The following is a 25,778-nucleotide window of genomic DNA, read 5'->3' on the forward strand; positions in this document are numbered from 1 at the left end:
ATGTACAGAATCCCAAAGAGCTCAGGGAGTATCTATTCAACAGAAGACTCTAATGAAGCAAGCAATGGCTGTAACAATGACACCTCAGACTCTGACACCCAACAGCTTTTGGAGAGGTATGCATGATTTTGAATACTAACTAATTTATTTCAGTATTCAAGAAACATACAATATGACAGATGTGGTGAAATGTTCTCTCTCTATTCTTCCCAAATAGCTGTCCAGGTGCAGTAGCTTGGGGCTGGGGATTGCATGGCACAGACATTACTTTGTATGTCATGTTATTTAAGGATATTAAATCTATTACATGTATTTACTAATATATATTTAATTAAATATTTTAAATAATATTAACTATAACACAAACACTTCAATTTACAATATGTAAATTTAATTCAGTGTGTGGCTTTGATGTTCTTGTGTCAAAGTACTCTTGCAGCCCACTTGGCCTGAGAGGTTGGACCACCCTAGATAGTGGATAAAAAACTTGTTTTCCTTTCTTAATTATTTATTTATATTTATTATAATGTCTGTGTTAGCATCCAAGATGCCATGAAACAATATAAAAATATCAAAAGCAATACATAGGTAAAGACAGGTAAAATTAATCCAATAAAACAGAACCATCTCATAATTTAGAAGCTGGGATCATTCAATGAAGCTCATTCAGGTTCAGGACAGACAAAAGAGCACCTCTTTGCATAGAGTGCACAATTAACTTTAACAATGGAATTCACTATCACAATATGATTCTGACCCGTAGATTAAATGGATTTTAAAAAGAACAGAATAAGCTTAGCCGTTCAGGGATGTACCAGCCATAGCAGCTAAATTAATCTGCATGTATAGAAAGCAGTATACAGTATTCCGAACAGCAGGTGCTGAGGATAAACATCACCTTCATGCCCTGCTTAGGTTCTTCCAGAGGCATCGGGTTGGCTGCTGTGGAACACAAGGTGCAGGAGTGGCGGACTTTTGGTCTAATCCACCTGGGCATTTCTTGAGCTCTAACACTTTTTTTCATTTTGTAGTTTGTCCCAAGGAAAAAAATCACCTTGCAGCTGTACCAACAGCCACCCTCTCTTCTCTCATAAAGGGAAAAATGTTCAGTGTCCATGCCCACCCAAGAGTAAGTTCAATTGTAGTTATTACTCACTTCTAAGGGGGCTTTTGCATTTTTCATGGTTTGTGAACCCAGATGTTGAACCAACATGTTGACAAGATTTCCTTCACTATTTCACATCCTTCAGCCCTGTGTAACAAACAAAAAAATACCAAAGCATAATAAGAAAAAAATTATTCAAAACGGTCTGGTTGACTAAATTAATGTAGTTTGTCCCTTGAAACACAGCATTCCTTTTTGCTCTTATCCTTTTATTTTGAAATAATATATTTGGAGGCTCAAAAGCTCATTTTGTGACTCTGTTCTAAAGTCATATTGGGCCACTACCATTACATATTTTCTTGTTTTATCCAAATTTACTGCCCATTTTCATAATGCTATGGGTTTGCAGTGTTTCTGTGGGGGATTGGTTGACATAAAATTTCATATTTCTTTCTGGTGACTAAAGAGTTTAATCTTGGGTTTTGTTTTGTTTTTCAAATCTTGATTATGAGGCTAATAAACATTAGTTCAAACAGCTTGTCAATACAATAGCATGACTGAAAATGAGGAATATTTCTTTTGAAATAATTGCTTTGAGGTTACATACTGAAGAATGGATCTGAGTTGGATAAGGGCAATAAATACAATTAGAATGTCACATGTGGGAAAATTACATTTCCCATGCTTGGCTTCCGTTATAGGTTAGCTTTGCTATATCTTTTCAATTTATAAAAAACAAATTGTAAAGTATGTTCCAGTAATTTTCATTAGTATGTCTGTAATATAAGGTGTGATCCCATGGAAGTTAAGCACATTCAATTCCCATTGATTTCAATATACCCCCTCCCCATTTTCCTGGAAAACTGCCAGCAAGTATGGTCTTAACCAGGCATCCCCAAACTGCGGCCCTCCAGATGTTTGGGCCTACAACTCCCATGATCCCTAGCTAACAGGACCAGTGGTCGGGGAAGATGGGAATTGTAGACCAAAACATCTGGAGGGCCGAAGTTTGGGGATGCCTGGTCTTAACAAATTAACTGCATCTGCTGAATAAATATGACCAACATAGCAAACATGAAATTGCATAGCATAAGCTTTGTAATGTCATTCTATGTGTTGCATTGTTTAATTGTCCTCTTGTATGTATTTTCCAGAAAGTATCACTAGACTCATCTGTAATTTGATAGGGCTGAGCCTAATGACTCCATTTTGCTTAGTGAAAAGAGTCTGCAGCACTTTATCAAGGTAAATATGGGGGGGGGGTGTTTTCTGAATAACAAACTGAAAAAAGGCTGCAATCTTAACCCCATTTACCCAGGAGTAAGCCACACTGAATTTAATATGACTTATTTCTAATGGTTAGAATTGCACTGTAACACAGTACTTTCCCCATGTTTTTAAGCAAGACCCACAAGTAAACCTACTCATCCTTTCAAGACCCACTAGTAAACTAACTCCACTCCCTTCACACCTGGGCCAGCGCAGATGCTGCCTCTGCTCCCACCCACTGCCTGAGATGACTGGAGATGGTCCATGGAAGCCCAGTGAAGAATACATATCCCTTATTCTGCGATCACCCGGGAACATTTAGGGACCCACATTGTGAGGTGTACTGGAATAACAAATTATGGTACAGCCTACAGTCAAATTTGATGTGATGTTAACCATGTGGTTCCCCCACCCCTTTCATTACTACATTACACGATTACTGGAGATGCTTATCAGAATCAGGAGGATTGCAGGAGCAGGAAAGGGCTTCAGCCCTTTACCACAGTCCTGATCCAGGTTAGGGCCCCTATGACTTCTGTTGCATTGAAAGGAAAAATCACCTTCTTTGTAACAAGTAGAATCCCTTCTGAGGCATGCAAAGTATTTTGCCATGTGTTAGTACCTTGCAGCTGTGCCATTTTTGTACTTTGCAAGGTATTAATATTGGTGATACATTGTACTGCACTGATGTACCAGTACAAAGGGGGACTGACAAAGGAGTAAGCAATACCTGGTTCCTCAGTTTGAGTCCTCCCCCTGCACAGAGATATCCACAGGAACGAACAATGATTTATTCTTATACCTGGAGGTCTTATGGCGGTTCACAGAAAAGAGGAACATGAAAACCACAATATATATAATCATGGCCTCAGTCCAGTATACCTGAAGGAGCGTCTCCACCTCCATCGCTATGCCCGGACACTGAGGTCCAGTGCCAAGGGCCTTCTGACGGTTCCCTCGCTGCGAGAAGCTAAGTTACAGGGAACAAGGCAGAGGGCCTTCTCGGTAGTGGCACCCGCCCTGTGGAACGCCCTCCCATCAGATGTCAAAAAGAAAAATAACTACCAGACTTTTAGAGGACACCTGAAGGCAGCCCTGTTTAGGGAAGCTTTTAATCTTTTTATTTATTATTATATTATATAATTATTATTATATTATTATCAAAATAAAAACAATAACCCAATAACACCCCACCACCACCAAAAAGAGCCACAATTTAAAAGGGCATCAGACGTCAATCAGATCAACCAAAGGCCTGGTTAAAAAGAAATGTTTTTGCCTGGCACCTCAAGGTGTACAATGAAGGCGCCAGGTGAACTTCGCTGGGGAGAGCATTCCACAGATGGGGAGCCACTACAGAGAAGGCCTGTTCTCATGTTGCCACCCTCTGGATCTCTTGAGGAGGAGGCACATGAAGAAGGGCCCCAGAAGATGATTTCAGCGTTCGGGTAGGTTCATATGGGAAGAGGCGGTCCTTGAGGTATTGTCCTGAGCCGTTTAAGGCTTTATAGGTCAAAAGCAGCACTCTGAATTGGGCCTGGAAACTAACTGGTAGCCAGTGCAGTTGGACCAGGATCAGTGTAGTATGCTCAAATTATCCTGTTCTGGTGAGCAACCTGGCCACCAAATTTATGCACCAGCTGAAGTTTCCGAACCATCTTCAGAGGCAGCCCTACATATAACGCATTGCAGTAATCTAACCTTGAGGTTACCAGAACATAGACAACAGTAGTTAGGCTATCCCTGTCCAGATAGGGGCACAGCTGGGCCACCAGCCGAAGCTGATGGAAGGCACTCTGGGCCACTGAGGCCACCTGAGCCTCGAGGATCCAGGAGGACCCCCAAGCTAGGAACCTGCTCCTTCAGAGGACGTGTAACCCCATCAAGAGCAAGCGATCTCCCACCCATTTGGTCTAGGGATCCACCCACTAACAAGTGCCTCAGTCTTATCTGGATTGAGCTTCACTTTGTTGGCTCTCATCCAGTCCATGGCTGAGGCAAGACACTGGTCCAGCACTTCCACTGCCTCACCTGCAGATGTAAAGGAGAAATAGAGCTGAGTGTCAGCAGTATGTTGATGACAACGTACTCCAAACCTCCGGATAACCCCACCCAGCGGTTTCATGTAGATGTTAAACAATGTGGGGGATAGGATTGAGCCCTGCAGAACCCCTCATTGAAGGGTCCACGGGGCTGAAAAGCATTCCCCAAGTACAGTGGTACCTCTGGTTGCGAACGGGATCTGCTTCAGAGGCCCATTCGCAACATGAAAAGGAATACCAGGAAATTTAGATTTGCACAGTTAAAGCACTGTCTCCTTAGCACATGTTCACTTTTTTAAAAAGAAGCAGGCAAGTGGTAAGGAAATACATTGACAAGTGTAGAATGAACAAATGATAAACGGAAAGGTGTAAAAACACCCCACCAGAAAATCAGGATGAATGTTCATTGTTGTATAACCTCCCTGTAAACAAATCAAAATGAAAGCTCAATAAAGACAGGATGAGTAAGATTTGTTCAAGCAAATCGGAATGAATGCTTTAAAAATCTGGAGGAGCCATCTTACTGAAATTAGAACCAGATTATTGTACAGTATGAAGGATGTGGGTGGCACTGTGGGTTAAACCACAGAGCCTAGGGCTTGCCGATCAGAAGGTCGGTGGTTCAAATCCCCGTGACAGGGTGAGTTCCCGTTGCTCGGTCCCAGCTCCTGCCAACCTAGCAGTTTGAAAGCACGTCAAAGTGCAAGTAGATAAATAGGTACCGCTACAGAGGGAAGGTAAACGGCGTTTCCGTGTGCTGCTCTGGTTCGCCAGAACTGGCTTAGTCATGCTGGCCACATGACCTTGAAGCTGTACGCCGGCTCCCTCAGCCAATAACGCGAGATGAGCGCCGCAACCCCAGAGTCGGTCACGACTGGACCTAATAGTCAGAGGTCCCTTTACCTTTACCTTTTTATTGTACAGTATACCTGAAAGCAATAAACAGAGCATCAAGCCCATAATAGAACCAACAGTCTGGGGTGTCTAAGTTGGAGTAGCTAACTTAGCTGTTTGTTCAAAGTTTTATATGACCAGAATGTAATGTTAGAATAATTCTCGTTGTCTTTTGCAGGGCGAGCTCTGCTCAGAAAGTTGTGTGTTGGGTGACCCTGTTCCTATTGTTTTTTGGTGCGCTTCTTCCTTTGGGGCTAAGTATACACTGAGTATGCACTGGTGTGGATTATGACTAGCCATGTTTACAAGGACATAAGATTCACATAATTCAGTGGAACTTGCTGTACTAGCCTATGCGGGACATGGGTGGCGCTGTGGTCTAAACCACTGAGCCTCTTGGGCTTGCCAATCGGAAGGTCGGTAGTTTGAATCCCCATGACGGAGTGAGCTCCTGTGGCTCTGGCCTAGCTTCTGCCAACCTAGCAGTTCGAAAGCATGCCAGTGCAAGTAGATAAATAGGTATCACAGCGGTGGGAAAGTAAATGGCATTTCCATGTGCTCTGGCTTCCATCACAGTGTTCTGTTGTGCCAGAAGCGGTTTAATCATACTGGCCACATGACTCAGAAAGCTGTCTGTGGACACACGCTGGCTCCCTTGGCCTGGAAGCGAGATGAGTGCCGCACCCCATGGGCACCTTTGGCTGGACTTAACCGTCCAGGGGTCCTTTACCTTTACCTTTTACTAGCCTATGTACGTCTGTTCACAAGTAACTCCCAGTGGGGCTTACTCACTATGAAGTGTGTTTACGATTTCAGTCTTGTCAGCATGCTGAGGATATTAACCTTAAATTGTTGGGCACACTGAGGAGTTTGATTACCTGTCCTATCTACCGGTACTAGCTATTACTCATGTGATTTAATAACATGTTTTATAGAGCAGGGAATGGAATGGAAAGTTGGAGTTATTGTGAAGTGTCTTTCTGGTCAGCATAGAATGGCCCATTCATGAACAGATTAACTCATCTTCTAGAGGCAGGCTTATTTTAAAAATAAAAATAAAAAAATTGCTAAGACCAGCCAGAATGGAAGGTGACTTTCCTGTAACCGTCTGTTATGAGCAAAGCTGATAGCAGCAGGTAGAGGACAGGAGAGTTAGCCTGGGGAGCCCTGTCTGACCTATCCAAAGTACAGTACTGCGCAAATGCAGATTGAGAGAAGCTGCCTCCCAATCCTAGGTTTGACCTAGGCATACAAGGTGCATACAAGGTGGAGCTGACAGGAACAGGATGTAAACCAGGAGTTTTCATCTGCTACTCCATGTGGGAGGAGAACCTAAGCCACAACCCACTGGAACATCTTCCTGCTGGAAGCTGCTTCTGCAGAAGCACATTTGTCCACCTGAGCGAAGGTGGACAGGTGAGCCGTGCATATAGATTCTAGCAGGGTGCAGGTGTGTAAAGCTGTGGTGGCGATTTCACACACTAAGTGATATTGATGCCTGTTGGAGGACTCTGGCCTTTTGCCTGGTATGCAAGTATTATTCAGTCCCTGCCTGACCTATCAAGACACCTTCCTCCTCAGGGCCCCCTGCTTGAAGGAGACAGAAAAGGATTCTGATTTTCTTAAGGGCTCTGTGTAAGTCAGGTACACCTCTGTGTAAGTGTAGGCCATTTCCTCCCCTCATGGTGAATTGGGTGGCATGATGGCCTTATTCTGATGAAAGGAAAAGTCTACTTTTGTTAAGAAGTTGAGTCATGGTGCAAGGCTAGTAGAATGTGCAGATAGCAACTGGCTTAAGAACCCCCTTTGGCTCCCTGGCTACGCAAAGGGATTTGAACTCTATTCTCCACAGTCCTGGCCCAGTACTCATTATAGTTACCTTAACTGTGGTTTCCACTAGTGCTGATGAGCGAGCCTTTGTTCTTGCCTGGCTTCTATATTCTTAACCCCTGCACCAGCTCCAAGTGTTTTACTTGGGAGCACAATGTGTGAAATAAAAGAAGCAGATAAAGCAATGCTATGGAGGTACTCAGGGTACGCAGTACCAGCATCTCTTTTTGTTGTTAAAAAGTGTGGCACGTACTGTAACAACTTCGTGGTTAGTACTGGCACCTATTTTTCTAGAAAAAAAATCCCAGCCATGTAGGATGACATACCGAGATAGTTGCCATGTTTCATCTGCTGAGAAGGAAGAGAATTATCAATCTTGTTAATACAAAGAGGGTTTTTATTACTATTATTAATAGGTGCTACCTACATGGGACTATTTGATGGAAATAAATTTCAGATTTTTGGAGAAGAATGGAGGGACTTCTCTATTTGTGATCTCATCCAGGTGATTTTTTGTTTTGCTTTGTTTCAACAATCTCCCTAGGTAAAATATGAGAAATTATAGAGCACAAATTATGTTTATGCATTATCTCATTTAAATCTGCAGCCAGAACAAATGCTGTCCTTGAAGGTTTCACAGATAGAATGACTTATGATCTCTTTTGTATTGAGAGTAGGATTATACTTCTTTTTCTAATCCTGCATCTGTTTCATAGAACCATAAAACTATAGATTTGGAAGGGACCCCAAAGTTACCGAGTCCAACTCCCTGCTATGCAAAAATCTCAATTAAAGCATCTAGCTTTAGTTCAACTCCGGCACCTCTCAGGTGGGTGCCATTGCCATTCTAAGAGAACAAGGGAAAAGTTCATGGTGAGCTCCAGCACCTCTTTCTTTAGAAAAATAGCACTGCAGTGCAGCTTTTTCTGACTTCATGCCAGGGACAGCTTCACCAGCTTATGTCAGTTTAAATGACCTTCTAATTTTGAACTTTGAAGAAATACCTTAGTAAGGGGGTGAATGCAATGAGGACTATCTTCATGGCAGTGGCATGCCGTCAAAGGACTAGGGGGACTAGGCTAGTCCACTAAATGTTCCCAGTAAATTAAAGTATTACAGCCTTGTGCCACCTTCCTAAAGCCCGGGAAGCTTTTGCCCATCTTAGGTAGGGAATAGGGCTGGGCGATACCTGGTTTTCAACATTATGGTATATAACCAGTTAACCATTGTGATATTTCAATATACAGTATCACAATATCTGAAATAAGGCTGGAGCTATGTAGAGGTGAACATGGTGCTGGCAACTGCTATTACTTATGGGTCTAACTCTAAAACTGAGTGGTACCTCGGTTTATGAACACAATTGGTTCCGGAAGCCTGTTCATAAACTGAAGCGAACTTTCCCAATGAAAGTAATGGAAAGTAGATTAATCTGTTCCAGACGGTCCGCGGAGTACTTAAACTGAAGCGTTCATAAACTGAAGCGAACTTTCCCATTTAAAGTAATGGAAAGTGGATTAATCTGTTCCAGATGGGTCCGCGGAGTACTCAACCTGAAGCGTACTTAACCCGAAGCATGGGTGTAATTGATTCCGGAAGTCTGTTCATAAACTGAAGCGTTCATAAACTGAAGCGAACTTTCCCATTGAAAGTAATGGAAAGTGAATTAATCTGTTCCAGATGGGTCCGTGGCGTTCGTAAACCGAAAAATCATAAACCAAGGTGTTCATAAACCGAGGTTCCACTGTACTACTGTACCAATAATAGCACATTCTCCTTAAAATTAAAGCTGTGGAAGGAATTAGAAGCATAGATACCAAAGGTTCCCTAAAAAATTAATTACATTACTAAACAAGAAAAAAGCAAATTCAATGTCACACTTTTAGATATTCAAATATAATTCACTATTGAGTCTTCGTTGAATGTATACATCGCACAACACCAGTTACTTGATTGTTCGTTAATTTTCTTTTCTAAATGAGGCCAAAATAGAAATAATGGAATGGATTAATTTTAACAGGGGTCGGCTGAAGTGTGAACTGTTGGCTGGGTTAATAATAATAAAAAAAACCCGTGCTTTTTGCCGGCTGGTGGCTGTGCCCCACACCCCGCCAGCGGGAGGGGGGCAGACACCCGTAGGCAGATGGAGGGGGATGGCAGAAGAGGGCCAAATGCCAAAGGAAGGGGTCTGCTTGTTTTTTGCTAACCCCCGTTTATGTTCTTGTGGGGGAAAGGGGCTCCAGAAGTCTGAAGCTGCCGGCCAACTCCCTGCCTGGCGCCTTGAAGCAGGAGTCTGGCGGGAAGAAGTCGCTGCTTGCCGGCTGGATGGCCAGGGGGGGAGGCGGAGAGCCAACCATTTCTCAAAGCTCTGCTGGGCGATATTTGCTGTAGTCATTTGTAGCAATTTCTTGCTGCTGCGGGAGGCAGGGAGGAGCTGACTGAGGTGGAGTTAGCAAGGGCTGCCTGCACCCACAGGAAGAAGCCTCAGCTTCCTGGTTTTTCCAATATTGTGATTTTTCAAAAACACAATATGCGATAAATTGCAAAGTCATTAAAAACAACAACACAATTATCACAATCTAAAACCTGGTATCAGATGATATAGCACAGCTCCAACGAGTTCCAAGAGCCCTTCTGCATCCTGTCAGAGGCCTGGCGCCTCCTCCCCAAAGCCCACAAAGCTTCTGCCCAGCTTAGGAAAGGAGGTGCGATGCTTATGCGATGTTGCCCCCCCTGGCCATCCAGCCGGCAAGCAGCGACTTCTTCCCGCCAGACTCCTGCTTCAAGGCGCAGGAGTCTTGCAAGCTGGTGCCTCTGTGACCCTACAAAAAAATTCACCGCACAGCACTGCTCTAAGGGCCAAACCAGATCAGCTAGATTAATTCCGTTAGCGTATTGTTTAGTTTGGCCCAGCATTTTTTCCTGCACCAAGTTTTTCTGGCATGGGCTACTTAGATCTGACCCTACCCAAAAGCCACTGGGTGATTTGTCTTTGGCATCAGTGGCTGAATTATTTAAAAATGGGGGGGGGTGTAATTAAAAAAAAAACCTATTTAAACATGTTTACTCAGAATAAGAGTTAGTTTGCTTATATTCCACTAAGAGCTGCTTACCCCTCCAATGGATTGTTTAACTTCACTTAACCTCAACAAAGCTACTGCATTAGTTGCTTCAAGACCATTCGCTGGGACCCAAATGTGCATAGGATATTGGTGTAATGAGAAGCATGAGACTCGTATTTCCATTATTTTACTTTCCTGCCATTGTGGAATGATCTCTTTGGTGTATGCTTGTTTCTAATTAAACCTGCTTCTCCCCCCCCCCTTTCATATACAGGGTGAAACACAAGATCTGAGATCCCTAATGTAAGAACAAGTTTAAAATAATTTATGTAAATGTTTTGCAAGTGCCTGCACCTTACTTCCTTGTCCATCTGACACACCTTCCCCCTCTCTCCTGGCTCTCACCCAGGACTCCATCCCATCCACCATGGCTCCCACCCAGGGCCTAAACAAATTCACAGCTCACCCACAGAAGTCTCACAAAGATGAGAGTTTGTAGAAACTGCTGACTGCCCTCAGGCTGCCCACAGCTATGTCCCATTCAGTCAACTGCACTCCCCATACCTAGGTCTGAAGGGACTTGGTAAGAGGAAATATTAATTATATTTCAATTGTCGGGGGGGGGGGGCTAACAACGGAAAAATGGCTGGTGCCAGTTTTAAAAACATGGGGCTAGCCATAGAGAGATAGAGAGCCCTAGTAGCAGAGTATTAAGTCCCAATGAGACAGATTAATGAAGCCTAGGAATATTAACTTTTTATTCCATTCAGCTGTATGAAGCAGCTGATTTCCCCATATCAGCCCCTTTTCAATGAAACAGACCACAGGCTGCAAGGTAAGTTTAAAATGCTTTACTTGCAGTTTCTAGGTCTCAGACATGCATCTTTGCTTATGCAAGAGCAATAAAAGAATGCAGGTAACAATATTCTTAGAACTGCAGCAAAGCAGCCTCAGCCACAGCCACACCAGAACATATACGTACAACTAAAGGAACAGTGCTTTGTATTGCTTTCCTCCATTATTCCCCCCCCCCCCCAGCAAGGCAAATAACATCTTGGAAAGAAAAGCACTTGAAATTGCACCTCTGAAGGAGCAGGTGAATAAGTTACAATTGCGTCTTCATGATGTGAGATCTGGTATGAAGGACATTGCCCATCATGCTGTCAGTAAAGTACTGGAAGGATATACTAGCAAAGGCATTACAAGATGGGTAAGATGAAGTAATGTGATTTGTAAACAACTGTCCGACCGACTTTTGTATCTGTTTAAGTCAGATTCTGACACTGTGCCACTCCATTGCACACTGCAGCACATACGCACAGCCTTTGGCCTTGTGATTTCTTGGCTTCCATCTCATGGAGCTGAAGAACAAGCAGCATTCCAAGGGAGGGAGGCAAGAGTTTAGGCCTCATTCTACCTATGCTATAGTCAGGCGCAATAACAGAAATGCCAACAACAACCCTTTATGATCTGCCCTTTCTAAGGTGCAGGTTGCCTGCCCCTGCCCCCCAATGAATAATTAATAGTTTATGATTTCTGAAAACCTGCAGTCAGAATATTATTCTTCAGGTTGCCTATTGTTTTCCTACTGTTGTAATGATAAATGAATTATACCTCTTATCTATTGACAGAGTATTGAAAAGATGCTTAAAAAACTAATGGAAAAGCTGGATGAAGATGACGTTCAAATGCCCGACTATGCCCTCAAATCAGCAGGTATTAGGAACGGTTGTTAAACAAACTTGCCCATGGCATTTTGGAGATTTTTTGTTATTCAAACACAGGAGTCTGTCAATATCACCGTGATCATTATGATGTTAGTTCTGGTAAGCAGTTTCCACCAGTAAGATGCTGCAGTATTCTGCCCTTAAATTGGGAGGGCAAGGCCTGCTGACATTTCCCCGATTATTTTTATGCATTACTAACTGACTGACTGGGGACATAGCCTTTTAAAATTCCTTCCATGCATAAATGCCCTTTTCAGTAGTCTCCCATCTCCACAGAGTGTTTTCCTTCTCCAGACTCTGAGAAAGTGCATTTGTGGACAAACTGCCTCCATCAGCCACTTGCACAGCTAAAAGTAAACACACACGCACTTTGGTGGAGCCTAAACTCTCTGCATAGTCTTCTGTGACAAGCAGTACTACTGTTGTGTGCCTGAAATATCAGAAGTATTATTCTACAACTGTTTAATTTTAGGTGCCAACATTGTTCTGTCCAGAACTACTAGAAGCTACCGCCATGATGGAGGAAAATACTTCTGGATGTCATTCGTTATGCTTCCTTTTGTGAGGTCTCCGGATGTAATTCTTGAGGTAGAAATCAGCTTTCAAGAAAGTATTCATGTTTTCTTATTTTTGATATTTTCTTTCTACACTACTTTCCCCACTTATGTAACCATTTTATTCGTTTTCAGTATTTTCTGTCCAAAACCTTTGTCACTGCTTATGTCTGGCAGGCAAATGCTCTTGTAAAATCCTAAGGAGCGTTTCCTAAATTCTCTGGGATGTAGGGATGAATACTTTGAATATTGCCTCCTATCTGATAGAGTCACAACTTTTTCAGGGTTCATCTTGCCTTTTTGTGTTCAAAACAGAATACTGTACAGCGTGAGCTATGCAATTTTGTAGACGGGCAGAGAAATGAGTCATGAGTGGGACAGGAGGGAAGAAAAAGGACAAAGGGAGCTATAAGATAAATGTCAAAGCATGGAGTCAAATAAAAGATTGATAGTAAAAGAAAATTAATGGTGGGGTTTTTTCTCTGGATATTTAATTTTTAAAGTCATGCACATATTGAACGCACGTAAATGAGGGGTTCCCTGTGCTGCAGAACATTGGGGTAGTGTACAGCAACATAAAAATCCATTTAGAAGCAATATAGAATGACTCAAGCACCATTTAAAGAACTGTATAGGCCTGCTGGTGTTAAAAAAAGTATTCAAGAAACATTTGAAAGTCAAATGCAAGGAAGCCCAGTGAATTTCTGCTGCAGGAGTGATCCACATCATTTGGGCAGCAATGTTTAATGTCTGACTTTTGGCTGTTTTCTGGCTTTTTCAATGGTGTTTCAAATATACATGATTTCACTTAAACACACAGTGCCTTGGAACATAACCCCACGTGAATTGCTTGTAATGTCAACTACATGGACCAGTTTAAATTCATTTGCTTTGGCTGAATTATAGCACCTATAACCTTAGCCACATAATGTATAACCCATTCAGAATTTCTCTGCTCTCTTGCAGCCCAATTACCACCCTGGAAACTGCTGGTCTTTCCCTGGGAATCAAGGTGAAGCTGTTGTCAGGCTAGCCAAGGAAATTATTCCAACATCTGTTACAATAGAGCATATTTCTAAGAAGGTCTCCCCAACAGGAGAGATTTCTAGCGCTCCCAAAGACTTTGCCATTTATGTAAGTGTGTAATATTCCAGTTTTCAGATTTGAGCTAGGGAATGAGTATTTTTCAAAGCAAATTATGAAATTATTGTAACATGCAACTTTGATTTTTTTCTCTAACATTTCTCTATAACATTTAAACAATATTTTTAATTGTATTGATAACTTAAAGAAATTAGCTGAAATAATTTCCCAATGCTTTGAACATCTTATATGCATGCAACTACAGTTCAGGGATCCTGAACATTCTTGTTAACCCACTAACAGCACAAGCATATGTATCAAAAGTAAATCCTAGATCTACTTATCTGGGCGTTGGTAGGCCTTACTTCTGAGTAAAAATGCTGTAAATGGTTTGTGCCAGTTATGGGGAACTTTTGGCCCTCCAGATGTTGCTGCTTTACAAACCCCATCAGCCCTAGCAAGTGTGGCCAATGTGTGGGCTGCTAGCTATCATAGTTGTCATTGGAAACTGTTCATTTGTTTTCTGATCTAACCTATTTCTTGAGTGCTGATGATATGCTTTTTACCGTCTCCACTCAAGGGACTAAAAGAGGAAAAGGAGGAGCAGGGAACTTTCTTAGGCCAGTTTCTTTATGACACTGAAGGAGATTTAATCCAAACATTCCAACTGAAGGTATGTTGAATATGATATCGCTACAAAATTCTAATAAATGCAGTTGTTAGCTAGTTGGGCAATTAATACTCTTGGCCCATGTAATCTGTATGTCTTTATGATCACTGATACTTTGTGGGCAAAAGTCAGAAAAACAGAAGTTTCTGGAAGTCTGGCTATATGATGATCTTATTTTATGTCAGGGAAAATTTTATTGATGGATAATTTCATTCAGCTGCACCAATTAAGCAAGGGCAAGGATTAAAATGCTTACTTTCTTTTACTTTCAGAATGAATCTGCTGAATCTATGAGTCATGTGAAACTGAAAGTGCTAAGCAATTGGGGCCACCCAAACTACACCTGCATTTATCGCTTCAGGGTGCATGGAAATCTACAGTACATCTAAGATGCTCTGCGAATGGAGCCTGCTGGTGTAGAAATAAAGCCAGAACCTCATAGTGCTGAACTGATGAGAATTTGCTGTGCTGCTTTTCCAGTTATATATAAAAAAAATGCAACAACAGTTAAAAGCTTGTGGAAAGTTGCTTTATTTGTCACTTTCTTAACTGCATAGAAAAATACATACCTGAATTTTAAACTATTTAGGGAACAAAATTTGTACTCCATAGGATGGCTTTTATTTTGAGGTTTTTCTGAGCTCTCGTGGTCAAAAGGAAGTGATTCCAAGCAACTGTTGTCGAGTCCTTTCCTTCGGAATCTGCCAGGCAGAGCCGGCCGGAGGCGAAGGGGGGCGGGGCCGGCGAGGGGCTGTATGGCCAGCGGCGCGCGCAGATCTTGGCGACACTTTTGACGACACTTCCGGCTCCCGAGTGAAGCGGGGAGAAAGGGCCTCCCGCGCCCCGCATATGGCGGCGGCGCCCCCCTCCTGGCGCGTCGCTTCTCCCGCCCGCCCGCGATGCGCTTCCGAGCCAAGATCTCGGACGCCGGCTGCCTCGCGCACTTCAGCCGTGAGTAGCGAGGGAGGGGGCGGGGCGGAGCTGCCGGGGGGAAGGCGCCGCTTTCCCCCAGGCCCGGCCCGGAGCTTCAGGCGGGGCAGGGCGGCGTGTCGGCCGGCGAGGCCTCCGGGGTAACCGCGGCCTCCGTGTCTCCTTCCTTCTCTCAGGCGCGGTGTCGACGGTGGCCAAGCTGGCCAAGGCGTGCGCGCTCCGCCTGACGGCCGACCAGCTGATCTTCATCGCGGGCGCCCGAGGGGCCGTGGGAGGGGCCCGCCTGTGGTGCGAGGTCCGCCAGGTAGGGAGGGCAGGAGGGACCGAGGAATGGGGAACCCGCGTCTCAGGCGCCGGCCAAGCAAGAGCGCCCCGGGTCTCACCCGGCTCCTGCTCTTTCAGGGGAATGTCTTCGATGAGTTCCAGATGGAGGGAGTGGCCGCAGAAAAAAATGAAATTTATCTCGAGGTGACACCTGAAAACTTATCTAGAGCCTTAAAAACAGCACAGAATGCGAAGGCAGTGAAAATCAAGTTGACGAACAAGCACTGTCCTTGCCTCACAGTAGCCATAGAACTGGTGAGTAGAAATGGATGCAAAGTGCCCCTTTCGCTCTCTCTGCTTCATGTAAAACTAGAATATCCAACTGCTTAGTCACCTAAAAGGTAGATTCTTGCCCATGAAAACAGGTCGGTAAAGGTCCCTTCAGGAGGAAAGCTTTCATTCCTCCACATGGGTGGGAGGTGGAGCTCCATTTGTGCCCCAGTTCCAGATCCCTTGGAAGCCGGAGCGTGAAGAGGGCTTCACATGTTTCTAAGCTCCCAGTGCTCACTCTCCATGGCTTCATGCAGGTGGTGTTAAATAGTGTTGGGGACCAAATACAGTGGTACCTCGGTTTATGAACACAATTGGTTCCGGAAGTCTGTTCATAAACTGAAGCGAACTTTCCCATTGAAAGTAATGGAAAGTGGATTAATCCGTTCCAGATGGGTCCGCGGTGTTCGTAAACCGAAAATTTGTAAACCGAGGTGTTCATAAACCGAGGTTCCACTGTAGTGCCCTGCAGAACCCCATAGCATTTGTACTAGGGGACCGAAGCACACTCCTGCAATGCTGTTCTTTAGACTCACCTGTGCAGGTAGAAATGAAACCACTATAAAGGCGCCTTTGAGCCTCATCTGAGCAGTTGGGCTGAGGGCGCTATGGTCAATGGGATCAAAAGCTGCAGAGAGTGTGAGTATCTGTCCCCCCACTCACCCATCGGGGATTATTCAGTCCCAAAACTAGGCCTGAACTGAAGTTGATCCAGACTGAAGTTGATCCATGCTCATCCTGGAACATCTGAAGTTTCTCTGCCATAGCCCTCTTCACCTTTTTTTAAAAAAAGAAAAGAAGGGGGGCATTCTTACATAAGTGTTTATAGGATTACGGCCTTTACTGTCTTTTGGTTATGTAACCTTTTGTCTTCTTCTCTCTAGCCTTCTTTATCCAGCACTAGCCGTGTTGTGACTCACGACATTCCTGTGGGTATTATCCCAAGAAAGCTGTGGAATGACTTCAGGGAGCCAAGTGTGCCGGATTTTGATGTGAGCCCCTTTCAGTTTCCACAATATCAAAATTAAATTGTTTAAACGATATTCCGAATACTGTACTTTCCTTCTCAAAGGTTTTCCCCTCCAACAGCAAAATGAATTTCCTTTTAGTTAAGATGATTGGTTTCATTCTGTTGATGCATTCAATCTAAAAGTGCCGTAGGCACTGAGGATGAGTTGACTTTACATAAAGTTATTTTTCATTATTCATGTTTCAATTGTAGCAAAGATTTTTCTTCCTTTTCTACCAAGGATTGCAATTAGTGCAAAAACTTCTTTTTAGAGTTTGTGTGTATTTTACCATTGGAGACCAGTGAAAATTTACAGTGCACTTTTCTTTTACCAGTATCTCCTAAGTCCATTCCACATTCACTCTTTCATGCACAGATGCCCATCCATATGACTTGCAAACCTACCGTATATACTGGCGTATTAGACGGCTTTTGAACCCAGGAAATTTTTTTCAAAAGTTGGGGGCCCGTCTTATACGCCGGGTCCAAGAATCTGCAGTCACCGCATACGGTGGGGGGAGCTCAAAAACGGCCGCATCCCCACTGTATGCAGTGACCATATGAACGCAAAGAAGCGCGCTCGGGAGGGGGCTGCTCCCCGCCAGGGAGAATGGCTCCCTCATGGCTTTGTGACCTGGATCAGCGCAGAGATACAGTTTTGTGTATTTCATTGGTGTCAAGCTGCTGCCTCTTCTCTTTTTGTCAGCGCAAAGCAAAGGGATCTCTCAGTCTCTCGCTCTCTCCGCTCTCTCTTTCACTGCTGCTCAGCGTCTTTCGCTGGCTGTGTGAGCCTCCGATGTCTCTGCCCCTCTATCGCTATCCTCTCTATGGTTTCTTTCCCCCCCTTTTGCTCGATGTCTCTGCCTCCCTCTCCCTCTCCCTGGCTTCTATTCCCCTTTTGCTCACTGAGCCAGCCTCGTTGTCTCTCTCTCCGCTCTCTCTTTCACTGCTGCTCAGCGTCTTTCGCTGGCTGTGTGAGCCTCCGATGTCTCTGCCCCTCTATCGCTATCCTCTCTATGGTTTCTTTTGCTTGATGTCTCTGCCTCCCTCTCCCTCTCCCCCTCCCTCCTTTTGATCGAAGTCTCTGCTTCTCTATCTCTCCTTTCGCTGGCTTCTTTCCCCCTCTCATTAACTAAGCAAGCAAGCAAACAAACAAACCACCATTTCCCCGGCTGCAGACTTGAGTGCTGGAGAAGACAGCCTCCCCTCCCCTCCCCGCCAAAAAAGGGCTGAAGTACATCCCAAATTCTATATTTTAACTTGAAAAGTAAGGGGTCGTCTTATACGCCCAGTCGCCTTATACGCCAGCATATACGTAACTAATGCACCATTCACACAGCCATGCACACCCTCTTCACATTACTCAACTTAACACTTGGCTGCCAACATACCTACCAACTGGTCCTCACTCTTGAGTGCTGATCATTTAAAAACAACACAGACTTGGAGCAGTTGAAATATTTTCAGAGCCAGCCAAAAGTAAATGAGTTTTCAAATAATGCAATCTGAGTTTACTTCATTCTCCCCCCCTTTTATTATTGGCTAATGTGAAGCAATTGTTTATTCCCCACAAGCAGTTAACAAATATACATACCACCAATACAATTCATTGCTAAGGGAGGCATCCACATTTCAGCCAAAAACTCATCTCCTCAAAAGTGTTTTAAGGCCCTGATTACAGTTTTGACAACTGCAAGGACTTCAAAAATGTATCTTTCTCCAAATAAGTTACTAAACATAAAACAAAACTTTGATTATCTTATTCTACGTTAGAAGAAAGGGAAAGTAAACATTCCCTTATGATGAATGTTTTTTACAGTTATCTGAGGAAGTTCTTTGAAACGGAACCTTCTTCAGAAGCCTGTGGTCAGCTGGTTAATACAACAACAATTTTTGTGCTATATAGTTCATTGTAAGCCTTGCTGGAAAGTTCACTTTCTGCTTATAATGATATTTTGTTTATTTTATTGTAAACCTTTCTCATTATCAATCTAGTTTCTCGCAGTCTTATGCCCTTCAACATTTTCGTAGTTGCTATATAGAACTGTGCCCTTACATGTGACTTTATCCCTTTTAAATTGACTCTGGAGGTCATTGCCCAGTAACAGTGTGGGGCAGGTGTGGCTCATCTGCACTTTCAAGGCAGTTGATTTGATTTTGTAGGTCAGCATTTATTTACCAGCGCTGAAGACCATGAAGAGTGTTGTGGAGAGAATGAAAAACCTCTGCAATTCTATAGTAAGTTCTTATATTCTTAATGTGGGAGTAGAAGTGGGGAGAGAGAGATGCATCTCTTGGGATATGTTTTTATGCAATCATTGTAACTGCTGGGCCAAACTGGACAAGACACCATTTGTACAACTGGAAATTGTGCATTTTTTCTTACTTTTTTTTTTTTTTTTAGTAAATAGCAGGCTTGTGTGGCTACTCTAGTTTGGGACCTTGGGGGGAAGCTGGAGGGCTTTAATTCTTTACCACCACTGTGGTACTGATCCAGATTGGATACCCTGTGCTTGGTATTTACTTTAGAAAAGACCATCTTGCAAGTTGTTAACTGTGTGAATGTTGCCTGGTCTTGGCTGTCACTTGATACTTTGCACTTAAGACTCCCATCAAGGTTTAGTTATCCAGGATTGCTCTCTGAGTGCACAGTTGGTAAGCAATTGGAGCCACTGGAGATGACTAGCATGTCATACCTATATGATCCCTCAACCCAGAGGTTTTCAACCTTTTTGAATCCACTGCTTCCTTGACCAACTTCCTCAGTTCCCTGTGGGATACCTGGTGAAAACTAAAACTTGACCATCATTCAAAGCACCCTAGGGCTCCGTGGCACCACTTGAAAGCCATTGGCCTATGCCAGTAAGTAATGGAAGGAAAAAGGATCTACACTACAAGATTCCATCTCTTTTAGACTTTGTAAGTGATAAGTAAGCATACACAGGGCTTTTTTTTCTAGAAAAAGGGGTGCCAGTACTTGACCTTTTTTTAGGGGAGCACCCACCCAAAGTTATTGCACTTTTTAAAGGGGGGGATCACCCAGCCGTAGTTGTGTTGGAACGTACCTAAGAGGTGCCAACTGGCATACACATTTTATATAGAATACTTTACCTGATTGCATGTCCTGTATACCTGTACAGACTTTGTTGCGAGATGGTGCCAATAATTCCAAGGCCACTCTCTGGTCCCTAAGACTATACAAATTAGTTATCCCTGCCAAACTGACCTTGTGAATGTACAATGTTTTCCTCCTTTTTATGGCATGTTTATGAAATGCATGTTTAACTTGTAGCTATGGAAGTGTATGGAAGTGAGAGCTGGACCATTAAGAAGGCTGGTTGCCAAAGGATTGATGCTTTTGAATTATGGAGTCCCATGGATTGCAAGCAGATCAAACCCAGGGGTCCCCAGACTTACCGGGCTTCGGGCCGGTGCCTGCCGCGCCGACCGCGCGGCGGGCTGGAGGGCGGGGGAGTGCGCGCCCGTGCGCATGCGCACACGGTCGGAAAAAATCGCCGAAAATCGCTTGTGCACATGTGTATGGGCCTCCCCCGACCTGGAAGTGCACCGGAAATGACCTCTTCTGGGTTGGGAGAGGCCCATACGCATGCGCACAAGCGATTTTCGGCGATTTTTTCCCAATTTTGAATATCGACGCCGTGCCGCACGCTGTAAGAGCGGGCGGCGGCAGCGGGCGGCGGGGGTCGTCGCGGGCCGGATTGGGAGGCCAATTGGGCCGCATCTGGCCCGGGGGCCGTGGTCTGGGGACCCCTGATCAAACCTATCTATTCTTAAGGAAATCAGCCCTGAGTGCTCACTGGAAGAACAGATCGTGAAGCTGAGGCTCCAATACTTTGGCCACCTCATGAGAAGAGAAGACTCTCTGGAAAAGACCCTGATGCTGGGAAAGATTGAGGGCACAAGGAGAAGGGGACGACAGAACACAAGATGGTTGGACAGTGTTCTTGAAGCTACCAACATGAGTGACCAAACTGCGGGAGGCAGTGGAAGACAGGAGTGCCTGGCATGCTCTGGTCCATGGGGTCACGAAGAGTCGGACACGATTAAACAACAACATCAACATGGAATTTTGGCTATCAAGAATTTTACCTGCTCTTGTGTCTTAACAGCAGCTTGATCTGAAATCATTAGTAGATTATGGTGTTATCTCAGTGCTGGAAAGCTTCACTTGCCAAATCTGCAGATCAGTCTTCTGGTTTACCAGCACCAGAGAAGGCTAGGATTATTTATTTGTCCGAGTCAGTTGACACTTCTGTTCCATTGTTCACAGTACTAGAGATCATCACATGGATTATATTTTTACACACCTCCCAAATTTATATAACTGACTTTTTGATGCTTAGTGATTTGTTGATGCAGAGTTCTTAAGCAGAGTTGTCGCCATTTATTCATAGATGTGTCTAGAGGTATATATTTAGGAAAAGAACCTTAATTGTCATAAGTGCATTCCCTTGACAAACAGGTGTTTGTAGAATACATTTAGTAGTTGTGAAAAGCATATGAACTGTTTTGTTTACATTGTAGGTAATAGAAGCAAATCTAAATGGAGAAATGAACTTGAAAATAGAAACTGATCTAGTGTGTGTTACAACCCACTTTAAAGAACTTGGGAATCCTCCCTGGGGTAAGCAATTTTCTTTTTCTTGTCAGATAACAGATCCTAACAAAAGTAAAAGTGCAGAACAAAAGCTACAGTCCTGTGTACACTTATCAGGCAGTAAGGGCTGGCTTCTGAGTAACCATGCAAAAATAGAGCTAGCTTGAGTCTGTCTTTAATTGTTTTCCTTCCCCACGCTCAGATGTCAGTAACAAAGTGAAAGGAAGGAAATACTGATTTGCAGGTTAAATAATTGAAGTAACATTTTAGCTTCAAACAATGGACTGATATACACAGTTAATTGTCACGACTCGCAGGCGACCACATATACGTGCAGCGCCATTCATTCAATCAATCAATCATTCAAGTCAAACCTGGAAATGGCAGGAGAGAGCTGGAGAGCCCTTGGGGCTGGTGAGGAGACCCTCCACAGAGCCTCAAGAGGACGTCAGAGGAAGCCCAGAAGAGACCAGAGGCAGAGCAGGGTTTTGTTTATGCTGCTCAACCTCCCTGACTAACAGCTGATGGGCATGCAGCAACAGCAGCCACTTTCCCACATGTCCTCTAGCCTCCTGCCAGCCCCAGAGCTTCAATTCTAGTTGTGGATATTTTTGGATATAGTATTTTTTGTATGGATTGAAGAAAGAGTGGCAGAGAGGGTGCTTAGAGGATGTTCCCCGCTTTATGAGAATTCACTTATGTACCCAGAACATAATTCCCACCTGCACTGCAATTATAGAATTAGAGGATAGGGTGAAATAGCTATTTGTCAGTATTCTTGGGAGTTCACAAATTTTGACTGATCTTGATGATTAACCAAAAAGGGTGTGGTTGCCAAGCCCTTGCTGCTCCTGCCAGGTGCTGTTCCTGATCTCACACAGCCAGAGCTGGGCCACCCATAAAGGGGACTAAGGCAGCTGCCTTGGGGGGTGGAATCCCAAGGGGCAGCGCTTTCGCAGGTGCCCCACCCCTGCCACCACCACCACCAGCAGCAGAAAAGTGAGAAGTGGCAGCTTCCTGCAAGATCTCACAGAACTCTCGTGGAGTTAATGCAAGATCTCACGGCTGCCACTGCTCTTCTTGTCTCCAGCCAGTGACAGCGTGCACTACCAGAGAAGCAAGGAGAAGTGCTGTGATCATAGCACAATATCCTGTTCTTTTTCCCATCTCCAGACTTGGGAATTCCTTCTAGTCCTCTTCTGCAGCTTGAACTGTATAGAGAGAGCTGGAGACCTTCACTGCAATATATAAAAACAAAACAAGAACAATAACCCAATAACACTCCCCCCCCCCCAAAAAAAAGAGCCATTGCCCTGCTGGGAGCCTTATCTTGCCTTTTGACAAGTTAGCCTTGGTTTGTTCTCTGTGAAATGGAAGTATGAGGCGGTTGTGACAATGAGGAATAGAACATAGTACATACTGACTGCTTGATCATATTCACAAGTATTTGGAAGTAAAATGCACAGATTACAGCCACAAACTGTTAATGGAAATTATGTACAACCCTTTTTCAAACTATTGTTCCTAGTTAATAAAAGGTTCTATTTTTGTGAATTTCAATAGGCTCCCAAAACTCTAGTCAAGAGAGAGATCCCGAGACCATGGCCGAGGCTCGCATCGACATTAAGAGACTTCTCCAATTACTTGCAGCTCAGCAAGTGAATCCCACGAAAGCACTATGTAGTAAGTGACCCTTTGGGCCTGTTGTTTGAACAAGTCATTTGCCACTCTGGAGAGCAGTGTATGAAGAGGATATCATGTATTTGGAAGGGATTGCCATATCCTTCCTGTAAAAGCAAATTTCAACATTTCCACATACCAGTGTATTTGGACCAGCATTCTTGGGGCCAAACTGGACACCACCGGGGGGGGGGGGATTGTTGCTGTTATTGATAGTAATTTTTCCGTATCTTTATGAGAGATGTTATGATTTATGTGGAAATTTGGTTGTGTATTTTTGATGCTTCTTTATTGTTTATGACTACTTTTGTTATATTTGTAATTCAATCCCCCCCAATGTTGTAAGCCACCTTGAGCATGGTTTTAACTGTGTAAAGGTGGCATACAAATAAAAGTATATATGTATGTATGTATGTATCAATCATGTTTATGCGACTCAACTCAGCCCTCCCTTGCCCAGCTCCACCATGGCATATGGATCTGTAGGCAGAGTCAGGTCTGCTGTCAAGTGGAGGTTGTTGAAAGTACCTTTTGTCTAGGAGGGAGGACCTGACTTGCGCTGACACAGCTTTTCTTTTTGTTGTCTTTCTCCTGGTTGGGAAAAACAGTTTTAAAAAAGTTTTGGGGGTTGATTGTAGCCAGGTTCAAAATATTCCAGACCTTGGCCTCTGCATCTGTATGGCCTTCAAAACTGGAGAATGTTGGCTATTGCTAAACATGGTATTTTGGGCCCTCTGTCATCCTTTGAAGTTTAAAATATGGACTTGTGTTTTGCAGATATTGCAAGCAAAAGGATTGTTCACTTCATCTTGCTGCACGAAGATGTTTCCCTTCAATATTTCATTCCAGCCCTCGTATGAATTGAACAGTTGTTCCAGCTCACCTGTTTTCAATGCTGTAGTGTCTTCAGGGGTGCTTGAACCAGGCACAGAAAGACAGAGAAGACCGGGAGGGGGGGATAGGGTTGCTTGCTATGCTTGTTGAAACCCCTTTTGTAATCAGATTCTGTGAAGAGAACTGTATATTTAATACCTTATATTTGGTAAATAGAAGAAGTAAAAAAGTCTGTTTTACTGGGCTATATATTTTATTAAAGAAACAGTCCATTAGATCTTTATTCTGGTGCTCCATGCAGCAAAATAACTGTTGGGTTTTTTTTGTTTTTTGTTTTAAAAATCTCGTTTCTCCGTCACCTGTCAGTTCCATATATCAAGCCTCCTGTCCATTCCATCATTCCTTACTGCATTTAGGTCACTTCAGTCATCTTAAAATTCTCCAGTACCCTCAGAGCTTCCATTTGGGCAACAGATTGATCCCAGTTAGGATTTTGACTTCCAAGTAGCTTTGGACCTCTGGGGTCAGGGCACACACATCAGAAACTTTAACTGGGCAATATTTTTTTGCCAACAATGTTTATCATTAAGAAGATCATCTTTTCTAAGCAATAAATGAAGTTTACTAATTTATGGATATGTAAAGTATTTCTAAAAATGTATCATACTGTTAGAGGTTTGTAGGTGCTGGAATTTAATTCAGGCTTAGGCATCGAAAGCTTATTAAGGTAGGCTAGTCTCTGGTGTGAGGTGATAGCTAGACCCATGCCTGCATTTGAGCTCTGTGTTAGATTCTTTTAATTCTCTGAAATTAACATGTGTGAAAGAACAACGGGTGAAACTCGGAAAATTAGAATATCGTTGAAAAGTGCATTTATTTCAGTAATGCAACTTTTTTTTTCTTTTAATTTTTACAAATGCTTTCTTTTGAAAATTCCACAGTAATAAAACAAATAGTTACAATAATACAAAAATAAACAAAAATAAAAATCGCTATTACATTTCATTAATTACATTCCATTTATAATTGATCCACCTAACGACAAATGATTACAATTACAACAAATAAAGGCTTGAAATATCTTGCTTTGCATGTCATGCATCTATCTCATATATTGGTTTCACCTTTAAAGTTGCGTTACTGAAATAAATGCACTTTTCGACAATATTCTAATTTTTTGAGTTTCACCTGTAATTTAGCTAGACAAACCTCCTAAATTGTGTCTTAGACACCTTGCTAATCCATTGGAATTTCATTGCTGGCATCCGACTGTCTTAGAAAACAATGGAGGAGTGTGTCTTGGGAGTGAAATCAAATGGTTGAAAGGTTGCAGCGCCTGCTGTGGCTGTAGAGACCAATATGGGAGAGACATGCTTGGTTGCAGCTGGGGCAGATGAAGGCATCCGCTTGCACTCATGCAGATGTACCAGGGCATTTCTTTTCTCTCTGCTCCACTCAAAAGTCATTCCTCCTCTGGTTACTGCTATGAATGCATGAGCTGACTGGGTTGGGGCAAGACACCCCCCCCCCAAAGCAATGGAGGATTTCTCTTCTTAGAACACACTGGTTCCCAGGATTCCTGGCGCATCCTGTATGGAGCTGTTAATCAAGATGTCTGTCTTGGGACAGATTCCGGCTGGCCAGAATAAATTTAGCCTCTCGAAGCATAGATGCCATCAGAAACCCCATCAGCCTTTACTGTGTAAGTTTAAAAGGGACCTCCCACCAATATTGTGTCCTCACCTTTCGAAGTACTTATGTAATAGGTTTGGACTGTATATTTTTAACATTTCTGGGAAGGTTACCTGAAAATTTTGGAGTGCTGCATATTGATATTAGACAATTCCAAAATTTCGCAAGGCATCATATAGTGCAAT

General features: G+C 43.4%; 2 protein-coding genes across 3 annotated transcripts; both read left to right on the forward strand.

Moving 5' to 3' along the window:
- SUN3 (Sad1 and UNC84 domain containing 3) lies at positions 1-14,625 on the forward strand. Its single transcript, XM_035135712.1, has 12 exons — positions 1-116; positions 1,032-1,129; positions 2,260-2,350; positions 5,489-5,544; positions 7,557-7,645; positions 10,477-10,505; positions 11,241-11,412; positions 11,834-11,933; positions 12,402-12,517; positions 13,450-13,617; positions 14,147-14,239; positions 14,509-14,625. The coding sequence occupies exons 1-12, from the start codon at positions 1-3 to the stop codon at positions 14,623-14,625; spliced, it is 1,245 nt and encodes a 414-aa protein (XP_034991603.1).
- Positions 14,626-15,034: 409 nt separating this feature from the next.
- HUS1 (HUS1 checkpoint clamp component) lies at positions 15,035-24,178 on the forward strand. Of its 2 annotated transcripts, XM_035135713.2 has the most exons (8): positions 15,035-15,187; positions 15,343-15,470; positions 15,569-15,745; positions 16,645-16,752; positions 18,933-19,007; positions 21,315-21,414; positions 22,951-23,070; positions 23,845-24,178. In XM_035135713.2, the coding sequence occupies exons 1-8, from the start codon at positions 15,136-15,138 to the stop codon at positions 23,925-23,927; spliced, it is 843 nt and encodes a 280-aa protein (XP_034991604.2). In that variant the 5' UTR covers positions 15,035-15,135; the 3' UTR covers positions 23,928-24,178. The 2 variants fall into 2 exon arrangements, with proteins under 2 accessions (XP_034991604.2, XP_060138013.1); XM_060282030.1 differs by lacking the exon at positions 15,343-15,470 and having other exon boundaries at positions 15,042-15,187.
- Positions 24,179-25,778: the final 1,600 nt, after the last annotated feature.

Source organism: Zootoca vivipara, chromosome 13, assembly GCF_963506605.1.
Source record: "Zootoca vivipara chromosome 13, rZooViv1.1, whole genome shotgun sequence".
Lineage (NCBI taxonomy): Eukaryota > Metazoa > Chordata > Lepidosauria > Squamata > Lacertidae > Zootoca > Zootoca vivipara.